Source organism: Enhydra lutris, unplaced genomic scaffold (assembly GCF_002288905.1).
Source record: "Enhydra lutris kenyoni isolate GAN:26980312 unplaced genomic scaffold, ASM228890v2 scaffoldscaffold39, whole genome shotgun sequence".
Taxonomy (NCBI): Eukaryota; Metazoa; Chordata; class Mammalia; order Carnivora; family Mustelidae; genus Enhydra; species Enhydra lutris.
In genome coordinates this window covers 23,512,281-23,529,372 of record NW_019154123.1, presented here as the reverse complement: position 1 = coordinate 23,529,372, position 17,092 = coordinate 23,512,281, and the positions used below count along the sequence as shown (strand labels likewise).

Here is a 17,092-nt window from a genome sequence, read left to right as displayed (position 1 = left end):
TTAGAATAATATAACATTGGCAACCCCTGTGGGTCCTTAAAATTTTAAGGAAAGTTTACCTAAAATATTTTAAAGAATATATATGTTGAAATTTTATCAGAGGCTTACTAGTTCAGAAATCCAAGAGTTTGGGAAATTCTTTTTTTTTTTTTTTAAGATTTTATTTATTTATTTGACACACACAGAGAGAAATCACAAGTGGGCAGAGAGGCAGACAGAGAGAGAGGGGGAAGCAGGCTCCCTGCTCAGCAGAGAGCCTGATGCGGAACTCGATCCCAGGACCCTGAGATCATGACCTGAGCTGAAGGCAGAGGCTTAACCCACTGAGCCACCCCGGCTTCCAAGTTTGGGAAATTCTTTAAAGAAAACATAGTTCCTGCATCTAAGAAAGTTGATGTCTTACTAGGGGAGCAATTTACAGAGAGACAAAGACAGAAGATAATGGGTGGCTAACTATCACATGGGTGGCAAAGAGGCTAGAAAAATTGTCACATAGAAATAGTCTCCTAGGTGCTTCTGACACTGCTGGTTTGTGGGACAAACCGTGAGCAAGCATTTTGATTTTTAGGCTATGAATGGTAGTATCTGTAATCCTTTCCTTCCTCAGCTGGGTCCTTTGATCACCTCTTGTGGGCTTGGTCTTACCCTAACTCAGTGCTTCCTAAACTTTGGTGCACATTAGAATCATCTGGGGAGATTTTAAAATTTCTATGTTCAGGTTGCATCCTGTTGCATCACACTGTCTAGGAATCAGAGCCAGGCATAAGTATTTTTAAAAGATAGTGTGCTAATTATTATGTATAGTAGTTTTAGAAACGTTGTCCTAATATTTAGCTCTGTCATGACTTAGGCAGATAGCACTTAAAGAGGTCCAGCAAGAAATGAACAGTGTTGATGTTTTTTTCTGTGACAGGATTGGTAAGATCATCTGAACTTCCACCAGTGATACTTGAACAAAAGGGTCTCCTAGAAGTGATGGATCAGTTAAAACGTTCACCTTCAGGACTGGACTCTGTATTACAAAAAACTGTGCCATGGGGAGTAGCATTTCATCATGCAGGTATCCGTATTTATAATCTGTTATTAAGAAGTCCCCCTAAAAATCTTCATAATTTCTTCATTTTTTATTTCTGTGCATTTGATTTCTTGTAAAACCACACCACTTCTAGATTTCGTTTTAAGAAGTGTGTGATTAAACAAGAATAAAACGTATTTAGTTTACTTATCTATTGTGTGTCTATATATATATATATAGACACACACACACACACACACACACACACACACCAGATAAAGGCATTTTTTATACCATTGGGGAAGTGAATTCTAAAATTGTTACCTTTCTACACTTTGTTTCCTTAAAATTCAGGTTAGACAGGTACTTGCTGCCCTAATTTTATGCTACTCTGAATGTTTCCTCTTATCTTACAGGGTATTGAAATATTCTTACAAATATATCAAAATCAAATTAATTTTAGACATTATTATATTGTGTTTGGAGAGGGCTAGAAGTGCTTAAAAATCATCTGATTGTTAAAATTGCCAAGATTATGCAGTCACTAAGTTAAATAACTTCTTTCAGAGAGTGATCTGTCTGTGACATATGTGCTAAGGATATGGTTAAGAATATATAGTTTCTTCTGGGTCCAGAAGAAAGAAACTCTCTTGCACAATACACAAAAATAAATTCAAAATTCATGAAAGACTGAATGTGAGAGAGAATGCCATCAGAATCCTAGAGAAGAACATAGGCATGAAACTCTTTGACCTGGGCTGTAGCAACTTCTTACTAGACATGACTCTGGAGGCAAGGGAAACAAAAGGAAAAATGAATGATTGGGACTTCATCAAAATAAAGAGCTTCTGTACAGTGAAGGAAACCATCAACAAAACTAGAAAGCAACCTTTAGAATGGGAGAAGATATTTGCAAAAGACATATCTTTTTTTTTTAAAGATTTTATTTATTTATTTAACAGAGAGATAGAGAGAACACAAGTAGACAGAGTGGCAGGCAGAGGGAAAGGGAGAAGCAGGATCTCCACTGAGCAGGGCGCCCTGTGCGGGGCTCAATCCCAGGACCCTGGGTTCATGACTTGAGCCGAAGGCAGCTGCTTAACCAACTGAGCCACCCAGGTGCCTGCAAATGACATATCTGTTAAAGGATTAGTATCCAAAATCTAAAGAATTTATCCAACTCAACACCCAAAAAAACCAAATAATCTAGTTAAGAAATGGGCAGAAGACATGACATCCCAAGAAGACATCCAGATGGCTATCAGACACATGAAAAGCTGCTCAACATCACTCATCATCAGGGAAATACAAATCAAAACCACAGTGAGATACCTATCCGAATGGCTAAAATTAACAACACAAGGAAACAACAGATGTTGGCAAGGATTCAGAGAAAGGGGAATACAAACTGTTGATGGGAATGCAAACCGGTACAGCCCTTTTGGAAAACAGTATGGAAGTTCCTAAAAAACTTAAAAATGGAACTGCCCTGTGACCCAGCAATTGCACTACCAGGTATTTACCTAAAGGATACAAAATACAGATTTGAAGGGGTACATGCACGCTGATGTTTATAGCAGCATTATCAACAAATAACCAAACTATGGAGAGAGCCCAAATGTCCATCAACTGATGAATAGATAAAGAAGGTGCGGTATGTATATACACACACACATGTGTGTGCACGCACACATACATATATGTATACATGTGTACATATACATATATATGTATGTACACACAATGGAATGTTATTCAGCCATCAAAAAGAATGAAATCTTGTCAGTTGCAATGACATGGAAGAAGCTAGATTATATTATGCTAAGCAAAAATAAGGCAGTCAGAGAAAGACAAATACTGTATGGTTTCACTCATATGTGGAATTTAAAAGATAAAACAGATGAACATAGGGCAAGGGGAAAAAAAAGAGGGAGGAAAACCATAAGAGACTCTTAGCTATATAGAACAAACTGAGGGTTGAGACAGAGTTGGGTGGGGGATGGGCTAGATGGGTAATGGGTATTAAGTAGGTATTATAGTGAGCACTAAGTGGTATGTGGGTGATGAATCACTAAATTGTACTCCTGAAACCAATATTACACTCTATGTTAATTAGAATTTAAATAAAAATTTGAAAGAAAAAAAGTATAGTTTCTAAAATTTTGAATTTAACCTTTTCAATTTATTTAAATTTTTATTATGCATACATGAATACATTTTAAAATATATGTATATATGTATATGTATACAAACATATAGAAGAATATTTTTATTGTATATAACTTATGATGCATACCAATAAAGTGACCCATCACCTAAATGACAAACTCGGTCCTTTGATTTTTTAAATAAAATTTAAAAATAAGCCAGGTAAATATATATTCTTTATGCTATTTTTCATTCACTCGTGTATTTATTCTTCAGCACTTTTTTATGCTTAAATGTGATGCATAAGCCATATCTCTACCGTCAGTGACTTCATTGTCTAGAACAGGAATCAACAAACTACAGTCTGCTGGTCAAATCCAGCAGATTTTTGTAGATAAAGTTGTATTGGAACACAATCATGCCTGTTTGTTCTGTGGCTGCTATCATGTGACAATGGTAGGGTTGAGTAGTTGCAATAGAGACCATCTGTCCTGCAAAGCCTAAAATGCTTACAGAAAAAGTTTGCCAACCCATGGTCTAGAAGATGAGATAAAAGTATTCTAGGGGTGGCAGATTATACTCTTAAAAAGTTAGACCATGGTGACTTCTTTGTTTATAGTCATAACAATAGCTTGAAAAAATCTTTAGAGGCTGGTAGTAGATTCCCAGATACATTTGTAAGTGACCAAGTATGATATTTCTGTTATATTCATTAGTAAATATATGTTATTATAACTTCCTTTTGTTAGGTCTTACTTTTGAGGAGAGGGATATCATTGAAGGAGCCTTCCGTCAAGGTCAGATTCGGGTTTTGGCAGCAACTTCTACTCTTTCATCTGGAGTGAATCTACCAGCACGTCGTGTAATTATTCGGACTCCTATTTTCAGTGGTCAACCTCTAGATATTCTTACTTATAAGCAGATGGTTGGTCGTGCTGGCAGGAAAGGGGTAGACACAGTAGGTAAGTGAGTTTGAATTTAATTGTGATAGCATTGCTGAAGGACTGTGTCAGTCTACTTGAAATTTGACTAGTTCCCGGCAACGCATTTCCTATCATGCTGCATTTGTTATCCAAAGCACTAATGTCATGTTTTGCTTTACTTAATATATAATGAATATAAGTTATAATTTTCATATATCAACCATTGATTTTCTACTAATGTAAAATTAAAATTTTCTTTACCTTATGTACAGTGAAATGATTCAATATTCTAGTCAAAATGACTTATCACACTAACTAAAAGATGATTTTTAATTTTCAGTATATTCTACTGCTAATGAAGGAAGTAATTTTCATGGGTTTTAGTTCTGCTTGGTCTAAGACTTCAAATAAGGATGCTGAGAGCTGGGAAATACTCTCAGAGTTTGGGAATAGAAATGTTTTCTCTCTAAATTGGTGCTGATTCTGAAAACAACTTTTTTAGTTTCTTGTGTCAAAAAGTAATGATAACCTTACCACAAACCAGACAGAAGTTTTGTCTTAAGCAATGGAGTAAAGGTTTGTTTAATTAAATATCAAGATAGCAGCAAATACTATTTCTAACGTGGTACATTATTTTGGGTGTGGCAAGATTGTTATAAGTCTTTTAACATTAAAGAACTTTCAGAGGAACATTCTCTGTCATTCCGTATTCTCCGGGATGTAGTTTACTGACTCCCATATTATACCATATGTCATACAGTTCTGTGGCTGCTGAAGAGAAAGTAGAGTATCTAGGAGAAAAGGGAGAGTCTTAATGGGAAAATAAGTGGGATATTCTGGGTACAAAAAGCTGGATAGTATCTGAGGAAGTGACTTTTAGAGTAATTTGACTTTGTCATCACATCATCATTTCAACCATCAGGAAGGGAAGATGAGGAAGTAAAGGACACAACCTACCCCTTAAGGGAACTTCCCAGGAGTTGCACGAAATATTTCTCCTCACATACAATCAGGGAGAACTTATCACACAGTTACTTTCCCCAACTGCAAGGGAGGCCATATGCCCAACTAACATATAGAGATTTTATTAAAGGAAAAATGAAGGGCACCTGGATGGCTTAGTTGGTTAGGCAACTGCCTTCAGCTCAGGTCATGATCCCGGAGTCCTGAGATCGAGTCCTCCATCGGGCTCCTGGTTCAGCAGGGAGCCTGCTTCTCCCTCTGACCCTCTCCCCTCTCATGCTGTTTCTCTCTCTCTCTCTCAGATAAATAAATAAATAAATAAATAAAACCTTAAAAAAAAAAAGGTAAAAACGAAAGCAGCTGTCTGTTTCAGCCCTAGTAACAAATGATTCATCTACCTGTAATCCCTTCAGGGTCATTGGGCTGCCTCTCTTTTAAAACCTAAAAATTCTAACAATTAAAAAAAATCTTCCAACTCATTGGATTTCCCCAATGAGAGACATCAGAGACGTTTATCCTGCTTCTGTCTCTTACTTTATGTATAAAATATGCAGGTTACATGTGTTTAAAGAAGGCTGGAGAAAGACACTAAAACATTTCCTATTCCTACTTGCTTCCCCCTGTTCTTTCCTCAACTGATTTCGTAGTAGACTTGCAACTCTGGAGAGTGAAGTGTAAGTTCATCTTACACAGCTGCTTTTCTTTTAGGGTCAGAGGGTCTTTAAGGTAATACAGAAGATTAAGGAGGTTTTGTTTGCCTTCCTACATTAGCTTGTACTTCTCTTTCTCATGGGGAGGAATAATTGGAAGGTTGGTGCCCTGGCCAAATTACCAAGCCTTAAATTAGACAACACTTAACAAAACTAAAATATACCACAATAACTTTGTTTTTGAGGCCTTGGAAACTTCTGAGATTTTGACTTTGTATAATACTCCATTTCAGGATGCCATATAGCTTGCTCAGAACTTCCAAATGGGGGAATGTCTGAATAGTGTTTCATATCAATTACAAAGATATGCATACTTGGTGATGCTTTTTGGTTTGTGTAGCATCTTTGTAACTTCTTGGCATTTTATAAATGATCTCAATGTCTCCTAGACAGTTAATGGTGTTTTTTTTAGATGATACTTGAATCTTTCTGTGGAATTCCTGGAACCTTCCCATATAAGATGTTGGTGCTTTGTGCAAATATAGTGATTTGTAAGTTAATAGTAATAATTGATTCTAATTGACTTCTCTATTGTGGTATGAATACAACTTCCTCAGATGGGTGGGAGCAGGAACCTGAACTGTATATATTGCCATTAATTTGAACATTTTCATAAATCTTGCTTCATCTTGAAAAAGGGTTGTCCATTTTGTTGAATCAAAACCTGAAAGTGGTTTGAATAGCCCAAAGTGACATTTTTACTTTGCTGCTAATGCTAGTTGATACCTTTTGTAGGTAATTTTTTTGTCTTATGCTGGACTATTTTGTAGTGCTTGCGAGAGCCTCGTGATACATTTTATTCACCTGTTTTTTTTTTTTTATTGTTGTTTGTCTGATGGCACCTATCTTTTGTAATTTTATCTGGGATAAATAATCAACAGTCATCAAGTTTATAGTCCCTTATCTTTATTCTGTCTTTGTTCTCAATTTGGTAGTCAGTGTTAGGAAAGCAGCATTTTCTCTCTGCCTAGAATGGTTAGTATACTCCATCACAATGCCACTTTTGGCTTTCTCTAATGCAAGTGACCTTCCTTTTGCCCCTTGAACATCTTACTTACTTGTATCTTTTCCCCTACTATTGGATACATTTCTGAAAAAAAATTATGGTTTTCTTTAGTTGTAATTGCTTTAATAGTATTTATGTTTGTATAAGTTGAATATTTGTATATGTTTATAATGCGTAAGTGCTATCACATATTTTTATTCCTTTGATTGTCACAATAACCTAAAGTGTTTAGATTAGTGAATGTTATGATTTCTAGGTTTCTGTAAATATTTTTGAATTCATATTGTCATATATAACTAATAGTAATTTGCATTTGCAGTTTCCTTTATCGTTTCCAAAACACTTCTATTATTATTATATACTTAATTAGCAAGAACTGACAAATGACAGATTAATAGGACAGAAGACCTACATATTTTATTTGATATTAGTATTTTCATTTTTTGCATACACAGAGGCTTTTATAGAAAAACAGTGAAGATCCAAAGAAGCAGTTAGATGTTAGGGTCTTTTTACCCTTTAAACAAAAGGCAATAGAATTGAGAAGTGACAAGGCAAAGGAAAAGGGATTAGGGCTTTTAGGGGTGGTAAATTGTAGGAAGGTAAATATATACTGAAAACTAATGGAAGTTAAAGATTTTTTTTATTTAAATTCAATTAGCCAACAAAGAGTACATCATTAGTTTCAGATGTAGTGTTTAACACTTCATCAGTTAAGGATTATTTAGAAAGGATTATGCAGACCCTCCTTGGTGCTCACTTTCTGTTCAGTGGTAAGTGATAAGAGGAACACCTTCACAAAGAGAAATTTTTATCTTGGTTCTAGACAAGCAGGATGAGGGCAAGGAGCTCTTTCTGTTTCCTAAGTGCCTTCAGGTCAAAAGAATCCTTATGGCACTTTGGCATATTTGAATTCCCTTCAAAGTTCAGAAAACGAAAGCATCAGCAATAATTCTATGACCATAATAACGGCTATCATCTATTAACTTCTTTTTAAACAATACAACTGAAATTCTCTTTGGCAGGTATCTTAAGGAAATATGTTGCAATATACAATAAATATATGGTTTTTTGGTTATAGGTGAGAGTATCTTAGTTTGTAAGAACTCTGAAAAATCAAAAGGCATAGCTCTACTTCAGGGATCTCTAAAACCTGTTCGTAGCTGTTTGCAAAGACAAGAAGGAGAAGAAGTAACTGCAAGCATGATAAGAGCTATTCTGGAGGTAATAAAGAGTTCACTAAATTACCATTTGCTCTTTTGTGCTTATAATATGATGGTAGAACTTAAATATGTGAAGAAAAATCTTAGCTTTGTGTTTCTTTATGAGTTTATAGTTTCCCTAAGTTGGAATCTCTTGTATTTAAGTTATTTCCTGGAGTTTAATATAGCTAATACTATATCAGTATATTTCAAAACAGTGGGTTAAGACCCAAATATCAGATGATTCTTTTTATTTTTTAGGTATACTTTATTGTCTATGATCTGAGCCGAAATCAAGAGCTGGACACTTAACCAAGTGAGCCACCCAGGTGCCCCTATTTTCAGAATATTTAAAAAAGATGACAGAAATGGACTGTAGTTCTTCAATCCAGATAATACCTATGACATTAAAATAAAATCAAATTAGGGTGCCTGGATGGCTCAGTCGGTTAAATAGCTGCCTCTGGCTTAGGTCATAATCTCAGGGTACTGAGATCCAATCCTGCATGAGGTTCCCTGCTCATTGGGGTGACTGCTTCTCCCTCTCCCTCTGCCTGCTGCTTCCTCTGCTTGTGCTTTCTCACTCTCTCTGTCAAATAAATAAATAAATAATATCTTTAAAAAAATAAAAAATTATAAATAGACATGCTTAGAAATTTCAAACAACATGGAAAGATCTAAAGTGAAAAATAAAATTTTCTCCTCTGCATCCTCAAAGGTAACCAGCCTCCTTATTTTAAGTGTTTTGTGTCATCCAGAGAAGTTTTCTGTTTTTATACCAGCATGCCTTGCTCTGGGCTTCAGTGCTGGTACTGGGGGTACTGATAACTGTGCTCATACTTTCTTCCCCCCACTCCCCTTTAGCTCTCCATTTGGGAAAAAAAAAAAAAAAATAAAAAAAAAAAGGAAAGTAATACCATAGGGTTGGTAAGGATATAGAAAGTGGGCATTCTCATATACTGCTGAAACTCTTTTGGGAGGGCTACTTGGACATACCTACTAAGATTAAAAAACAGGCAAGCCCCAGAAAAAAACATATAGCCATTTAACCAGTAGATTCACAATTAAGAGTTTTACCTAGGGAGGTATATGTGAAATTACATCAACTTAAATATATAGGAATATTTATTATAGCATTATTGGTATTAAGAAAAAACTGGAAATAACCAAAATGCTATTAATACTAAATAAATCTTAGTAAAACTATGTTTTATAGTCATTAAAAAGTGTAAGATAGCTCTGTTTAGGATGATTTGGTATGTTTCAATATGTATTAAATGGAAGAAGGCAAGGGAAAAATTAGTACATTTAATTAATTTGTGTATTTAATATAGTTGTAGGGAGATGATTTCCACAAGGCACAACCTTCACTTTTTCTGTACCCATTCCCATCCTCTTTCTGAGTGGGAAATATTCAATACTAGCATTAAAAATTTTAAGGAAATTTTTGATGTTGTTAGTAGGTGTTACCTACATGTATAATGAATAATAATGGAAGAGTTAGAGTCTGCATTAAGATGCTGAGAATATTTTAAGAGAACAAAATCACTTCTTTTATACCATGAGAGCCTGCATGTGTTATTGAAAAGTTACAAAAAATTTCAAACCTCTTAACAGATAATAGTCGGTGGAGTGGCAAATACATCACAAGATATGCAGACTTATGCTTCTTGCACATTTTTGGCTGCAAGTATGAAAAAAGGGAAGTTGGGAATTCAGAAGAACCAAGATTCTGTTCAACTTGGAGCAATTGAGGCCTGTGTAATGTGGCTACTGGAAAACGAATTCATCCAAACTACTGAAGCTAGTGATGGAACAGAAGGTAAATGTGACTTCTTAGTTGCAGTTGACTCACTTTTTCATCTTTAGTGACTTAAGACTGTTTAGTAAAAGGAAATTGACTTTTCAAACAGTATAAAAGGAAATTGGTTTTTCAAGTGGTATATGAATCAGTTTTAGTAAGTCAGTGTTGCATTTAGCAACATCAGACAATTAACATAGAATCTGCTCATAAATATCCATGCACTGGGCAAAATTTATCAGATACTAAAAGGTTAATTACAGAATACAGAGAAACAGTGTTTTATTTTATTTTTAACATTTGGTTCATAATTTCCCTATTTCCACTCCCAACCAGGAAAAGTGTATCATCCAACACATCTTGGTTCAGCAACTCTTTCTTCTTCACTTTCTCCAATTGATACTTTAGATATTTTTGCTGACCTCCAAAGAGCAATGAAGGGCTTTGTTTTAGAGAATGATCTGCATATTGTTTACCTGGTAAGTTCTGTTTTCTTCACTGTTGTGTTTGTGAAAATGGGGAGAAAATGCTTATATAGAATCCTGAGCACTAAAGATACCCTAAGGGAACATCTTGTTTGTTTTTTATTTTGACTGGGGTAGTAGTGGTGGGAATAGAGAATAGGTAAGAAGAAAATGTTTTAAAATAAACTAAATGTGGGGCGCCTGGGTGGCTCAGTGGGTTAAGCCGCTGCCTTCGGCTCAGGTCATGATCTCGGGGTCCTGGGATCGAGCCCCGCATCCGGCTCTCTGCTCAGCAGGGAGCCTGCTTCCTCCTCTCTCTCTGCCTGCTTCTCTGCCTGCTTGTGATCTCTCTCTGTCAAATAAATAAATAAAATCTTTAAAAATAAATAAATAAATAAAATAAAATAAAATAAATGTTACAGTAGCCTTTTAATTTATTTGGCTATTTATCAATTTTCTCTAACCTCCTTTCAAAAAGTATTTAAGTGCTTTATAGTAAAGGACAATTGAGATAATAGGAAGTTGAAGATAAGATCATAATATAAAACTCAAACAATAGTTGGTACATAAATATGCATGTCTTTAAGTCATGTATAGTTCTTGTACTCAACTTCGGTTCTGAGTTTTCTAGCAACTACAGCAAAGAGGAAAGCTTGACTAGTCTTAATATTGATAGGATCCACTTAGGAAAAGTGGTACCTGGTTGGCTTAGTCAGTAGGACATGTGACTCTTGATGGAACACTATCAAGCAAAACAATGTATACATATTGAAGTCCAAGATGGAGAAAATAGAAGATGACAGACAGTCTCTTTAAAGAAATAATGGCTAAAAATATCCCAAATATTGGGAAAGATATGGATATCTATGTACATAAGCTAAAGGGGGCCCCAAACAGATATAACCCAAAGAGGACTTTACTGGGACATATTATTATCAAATTGTCAAAAATCAAAGAATCAGAATTTTGAAAGCAGCAAAAGAAAAGATGCTTGTCATATACAAGGAAACTCATAAAGCGTCTGGTGGATTTCTCAGCAGAAACTTTGCAGGCCTGTTTTAATGGTATGATAAATTCAAAATATTGAAAGAAAAAATTGCCAGTCAACAATAGTATATGTGACAGTGCTATCCTTCAGAAACCAAGAGTGAAAGACTTTACCAAACAAAAGCTGAGAATGTTCACCACCACTAGATTTGCTTTATAAGAAATGGTAAAGGGAATTCTTTGTGCTGAAATGAAAGGATGGTAATTAACAATGTAAAAACACATGAATATATAAAACTCACTGGTGAAGGTAAATTTCTAGTGAAATTCAGATTTCTGAATGTAATGGTATTATGTAAATCACTTCTAACTCTATACAAAAGCTAAATAGAGACATATTAAAAATAACTATACCTAAGAGTTCTGTAGGAAGACTCCGAACTCACCTTCTCCATGGAACCCACAATATTATACCTATTAATAGGCTAATTCCTCTTGAAGAAATGTGGGCTGACTGAACAGCTACAAAATGACAAAAGACAGAATAGCAAGAGAACAACAAGAGAGACAGAGAGATATGGAAATAAAGGGAACCCTGCCCTCCAGTGCTGCAATGAGAAGAGATAGTATTGAGGGACCTGGAACAGATCCCTTTGTCCTTGTGCACAGAAAAAGCATGGTTTAAAAGAGTCACTAGCATATAAAAGAGACAATACTAGAACTCTGCCAAGTGGTGGAGCAATTGTGGGAAATCTCTTCAGGTCAGAGAGACTAGGGATCAAATGGTTTATATTCTCCTTGGAAGCCAGGACTGGAGCAATATCTAGACACCGTGGTGGGCATGTCTGGTCACCTCAGTGAACTTGTGGCTTCAGTGAGTCCAGGGCCCACAGAACCACCCCAGCCCTAGAAGCACTGGCATGCAGAAGAAAAGCCACAGTTTAGAGGGGCTAGGGAATTGCAGGAATGCTCCCTCCTCTTCCACCTTGAGGGTCCAGACCAGAGTAGGGTTTGTCCACTGTAAGGGGCAGGTTTGGGTGCATAATTGGAAGGTTCTGACTCCATAACTGGTGGGTCAGATCATCAGAGAGACTTTGTGACCCCAGTAAGCCCAGGATTCTGAAGGCCACAGCAGTTCCATTTGCACTGGGGGACAGAAGAAATGCTACATTTTAGAAGGGCTGAGGAACTGTGGGAGCATACTCTTCCCCTCCACCTTAATAACTCAGACTGGAGCAGGGTCTGTCTCACCGTGAGCTTGCAACCTCAGCGAGTCCAGGGTCCACAAGCCCATACCAGCTGTCTTGTGGTTCTGGAGCACAGAAGAAAAGTTGCAGTTTTGTACTGTTGTTTTTATTTTTATTTTTTAAATTTTTACTTTTTTTTTCTAACTTTAAAAAGTTTGTCTTGTTTTATTTTAAATCTTCCTTTTGGTTTTGTTCTTTTATTGATTTATTTTTTTCTTTAATTTTCTCTGTAAAAAGTCAAAATTTAAGAGTAACTAGCATATATATCCACAGCTCCAGCTAACCAACAAAGTCATCAAGCATACACAGTCTGTATAGGGGTTACCATACACAAGACAATTCCTTCAACTTTAGGAGAAGTAGAAAGCCATTTCGTCTAAACCATAGAAACAGACAGAGAAAGTCAAGCAAAATGAGAAGACAGAAGTATATACTTTAAAAGAAAGAGCAAGAAACAAACCTCAGTAAACGAATTTAATGAAACAGAGATAAGCAATATGTTTGATAAAGATTTTAAAGTAACAATTGTAAAAAATACTCACTAGGCTGGAGAAAAGATTGAAAGAATTTAGTGAGAACTTCAATAAAGTGATAGAAAAATATTGAATGAATCAGAACTGAAGAATGCAACAACTGAAATACAAAAACGCACTAGAGGGAATCAACAGTAGATTAGAGGATGCAGAAGAAAATATCAATGATCTGGAAGACAGGGTAATAGCACACAAGTTGAACAGCAAAAAGAGAAAAGATTTTTTAAAAAGGAGGATAGATTAAGAAATCTTTTGAACAAAAGCAAGCAAATTCTTCTGATAGGGGTCTCAGAAGAAAAAGAAAGAAATGTTTAGAATACTTACTTGAAGAAATAATAACTAAAAAACCTCCCTAACCTAAGGAGGGAAATAGACATCCAGGTCCCAGAGATTTCTAAACAAGATGAACTCAAGGAGGTCCACACTGTAGCACATACCAATTAAAATGTCAAGAGTTAAAAATAAAGAGAGAATCCTAAAAGCTGCAATAGAGTAACAAAGTTACCTCCACGGGAAAACCTATAAGACTACCTGTTGATTTTTCAGCAGAAGCTTTGCAAGCCAGAAGGAAGTGGCATGATATATTCAAAGTACTGAAAGGAAAATCTCACAGCCTAGCATGTAAGATTATCATTCAGATTTGAAGGAGTCATAAAGAGTTTCCCAGACAAACAAGAGGTAAAGGAGTTTATCAAAACTAAAGTAGCCTTACAAGAAATAATAAAAGGACTTCTTTAGGTAGAAAAGAAATGGCCATATTTAGATAAGAAAAATATGAATAAAGAGATGTAAAATATGACATGTACTATGACAACATGTACATAAAATGTGGAGAAGGGAGTAGAAAGAGAAGAGGAAAAAGAAAAACATGGCCATCAGATTAATATGGACTATTTACTTAGTGTATTATGTATGAACATTATGGTAGCCACAAAACCTATGATAGATACACAAAAAATAATGAGAAAGAAAGCCAAACAAAACATTATAGATATTCGTCACTCACAAAGAAAGCAAGAGAAGAACAACAAAGAAGAATCACAAAAACAACCAGAACACCAATTTTATATATTAAGTACAATTTTCTTAAATGAAGGATATACCTATCAATAATTACTTTAAATGTAAATGGCCTAAAATAATAAATATAAATGGCCTAAATTCTCCAATCAAAAGACATAGAATGGTAGAATGGATTTAAAAACAAAACAAAACAAAACAAAACAAGAGCGACCTATATGCTCCTTAAAAGAGACTTACCTCAAACCTAAACATGCATATAGACTGAAAGTTAAGGGATGGAAAAACATTCGCCATGCAAGTGGAGGCCGGGGGAGAAAAAAAGACCAGTGAACCCATACTTATATCCGACAAAATAGACCTTAAAAGAAAGACTAATGAGACAAAGAAAGGCATTACGTAATGATAAAGGGATCAATCCAACAAGAGGATATAACCATAGTAAATATTTTATTTTCTCTAACTATATCATAACAATAAACTGTATGATACATATAGCATAAAATATTTGTTAATCAACTGTTTCTGTTATTGGTAAGGCTTTCTGTCAACAGTAGGCTATGAACAGTTAAGTTTTGGGGGAGTCAGAAGTTATATACAGATTTTCAACTACATGAGCAGTTGGCACTCCAACCCCATATTGCTTAAGTATCATCTATACTCCATGATCCATGGACTGCAGAATGGATACTCTGTTAGCAGGCAGGAAGACATATGTCTAGTACACCCTGTCAGAGCTCATGAGTGACCAGGTGCCTTATCTGCAGTAATTGGAAAGGAGTCTTTTTTTCTGAGTAGGTCTCAACATTGGGTTTAAAATAGTAAGTCATTTTGTGAGCAGATTTGCTGTCATCTAGGCTTGCATTTAAAGAGCACAGACAGTAGACTTAGCATAATTCTTAAGGGGCTTAGGATTTTTGGAGTGGTAAATGAGCACTGATTTCAACTTCAAGTCTCCAGTTGCATAATCCCCTAATAAGAGTCATCCTGGTTGACTTCTTTCAGCATAAGGAATAGCATGGGGGACATTAGGAGAAGGAAGGGAAAAATGAAGGGGAGAAATCAGAGTGGGGAGATGAACCATGAGAGACTGTGGACTCTGAGAAACAAACTGAGGGGAGAGGGGTGGGGGGAAATGGGTTGGCCCAGTGATGGGTATTAAGGAGGGTATGTATTGCATGGAGCAATGGGTGTTATATGTAAATAACGAATCTTGGAACACTACATCAAAACTAATGACGTACTGTATGGTGACTAACATAATAAAAATTTAAAAAAAAGAGTCATCCTATACTTTGAAATTTTGAAGCCAGGTATTGAGTTCTTTCTAGCTGTGAAACTCCTAAATGGCCTCTACTAGAAAGCTATTTGTCTACATTGAAAATCTGTTGTTTGGTATATCCACATTTATTAATGATTTTAGCTAGATCTTCTGGGTAACTTGCTGCAGCTTACATCAGCACTTGCTGCTTCACCTTGCACTTTTATGTTATATTTAAACGTCTTCCCTTAAACCTCACAAACCAACATCTGCTAGCTTCCAAGTTCTCTTGGGTAGCTTCCTCACTTCTCTCAGCCTTCATAGAACAGGAGAGTTAGAGACTTGCCCTGGATTAGGCTTTGGCTTAAGGGAGTGTTGTGGCTGTTTTGATATTCTATCCAGAGCACTGAAAATTTCTCCACATCAGCAATAAGGCTGTTCACTTTCTTTTCATTTCTGTGTTTAGTGGAGTAGCTCTTTTAATTTAAAGGTTCAGGCACTTTTCCTTTGCTGTCACAGCTGGGCTAACAGAAGAGGACTATCTTTTGGCCTGTCTCAGCTTTTGACATGCCTTTTTCTCCTCCTCCTCCTTCTCCTCCTCCTCCTTTTTTTAAAGATTTCATTCATTTTATTTGAGAGAGAGAGAGAGAGAGTGAGAGAAAAAACAGGAGCAGGAGGGAGAGGGAGAAGCAGACTCCCCACTGAACAGGGAGCCCAATGTTGGACTCAGTCCCAGGACCCTGAGATCATGACCTGAGCCAAAGACAGATGCTTAACTGACTGAGCCACACAGGTGTCCCTTGACATGCCTTCTTCCCTAAGCTTATTGATTTCTAGCTTTTGATTTAAGAGATGTGGGACTCTTCCTTTCATTTGAACACATGGAGGCCATTGAAGGGTTATTAACTGGCCTAATTTAAATATCATTGTGTCTCAGGGAATAGGGAAACCCTAGGAGATGGAGAGAGAGAGGATAACAGCTGGTTAGTGGAGTAGTCAGATGACACATAATATTTATCAAGTTCACCATTTTATATGGGTGTTGTTAATGATACCTTAAGACAGTTACAGTAGTAACATCAAAGATCACTGAGCATAGATCACCATAACAAATATAATAATGGAAAAATTTGAAAATTTGAAATACTGTGAGAATTACCAAATGTGACCCAGAGACATGAAGTGAGCCAATGCCGTCGGAAAAATGGTGCCAATAGACTTGCTCAAAGCAAGCCTGTTACAAAACTTTAATCTGTAAAAAAGACAATATCTGTGAAGCACAATAAAGTGAAGCACATAAAATAAGATATTCCTGTATCTTTTTTTGTTTTATAAATATTAGCAAGCAGATATGTATGTTCTTCATCTACCTTCTTTTTATACAGAAGATAGTATGCTATATACCTTTTTTGTACCATCTTTTTTTCTTAACAATATATCTTGGAAATGGCTCTATATCAGTTCATGGAGATTTTTAATTCTTTTAAAAAAAATATCTGTATAACTCCACTGTGTGAATACCAGTATTCAATCAATTCTCTGTTGATGGACATTTGGATTGTTTCCAGTATCTTGTTATGGCAAGTGATGCTACAGTGAATAACTTTGGTGAATATATTGTTTAGTTTTTTTTTTTCCTTTTTTTAAAAAAAATGTATTTTTTTTTTTAATTTTTAAATTTATTTTCAGCGTAACAGTATTCATTGTTTTTGCACCACACCCAGTGCTCCATGCAATCCGTGCCCTCTCCAATACCCACCACCTGGTTCCCCCAACCTCCCACCTCCCGCCCCTTCAAAACCCTCAGATTGT

General features: G+C 35.9%; 1 protein-coding gene across 1 annotated transcript in view; it reads left to right on the top strand.

Annotated features, from left to right (window-relative positions):
• Positions 1-17,092, top strand: part of LOC111155023 (DNA polymerase theta) — a 133,027-nt gene that overhangs the window by 20,344 nt on the left and 95,591 nt on the right. Inside the window, exons 8-12 of the mRNA XM_022515036.1 lie at positions 914-1,060; positions 3,913-4,125; positions 7,847-7,989; positions 9,585-9,789; positions 10,105-10,247. Coding sequence (XP_022370744.1) covers positions 914-1,060; positions 3,913-4,125; positions 7,847-7,989; positions 9,585-9,789; positions 10,105-10,247 — 851 coding nt within the window. The remainder of the gene's footprint in view (positions 1-913; positions 1,061-3,912; positions 4,126-7,846; positions 7,990-9,584; positions 9,790-10,104; positions 10,248-17,092) is intronic.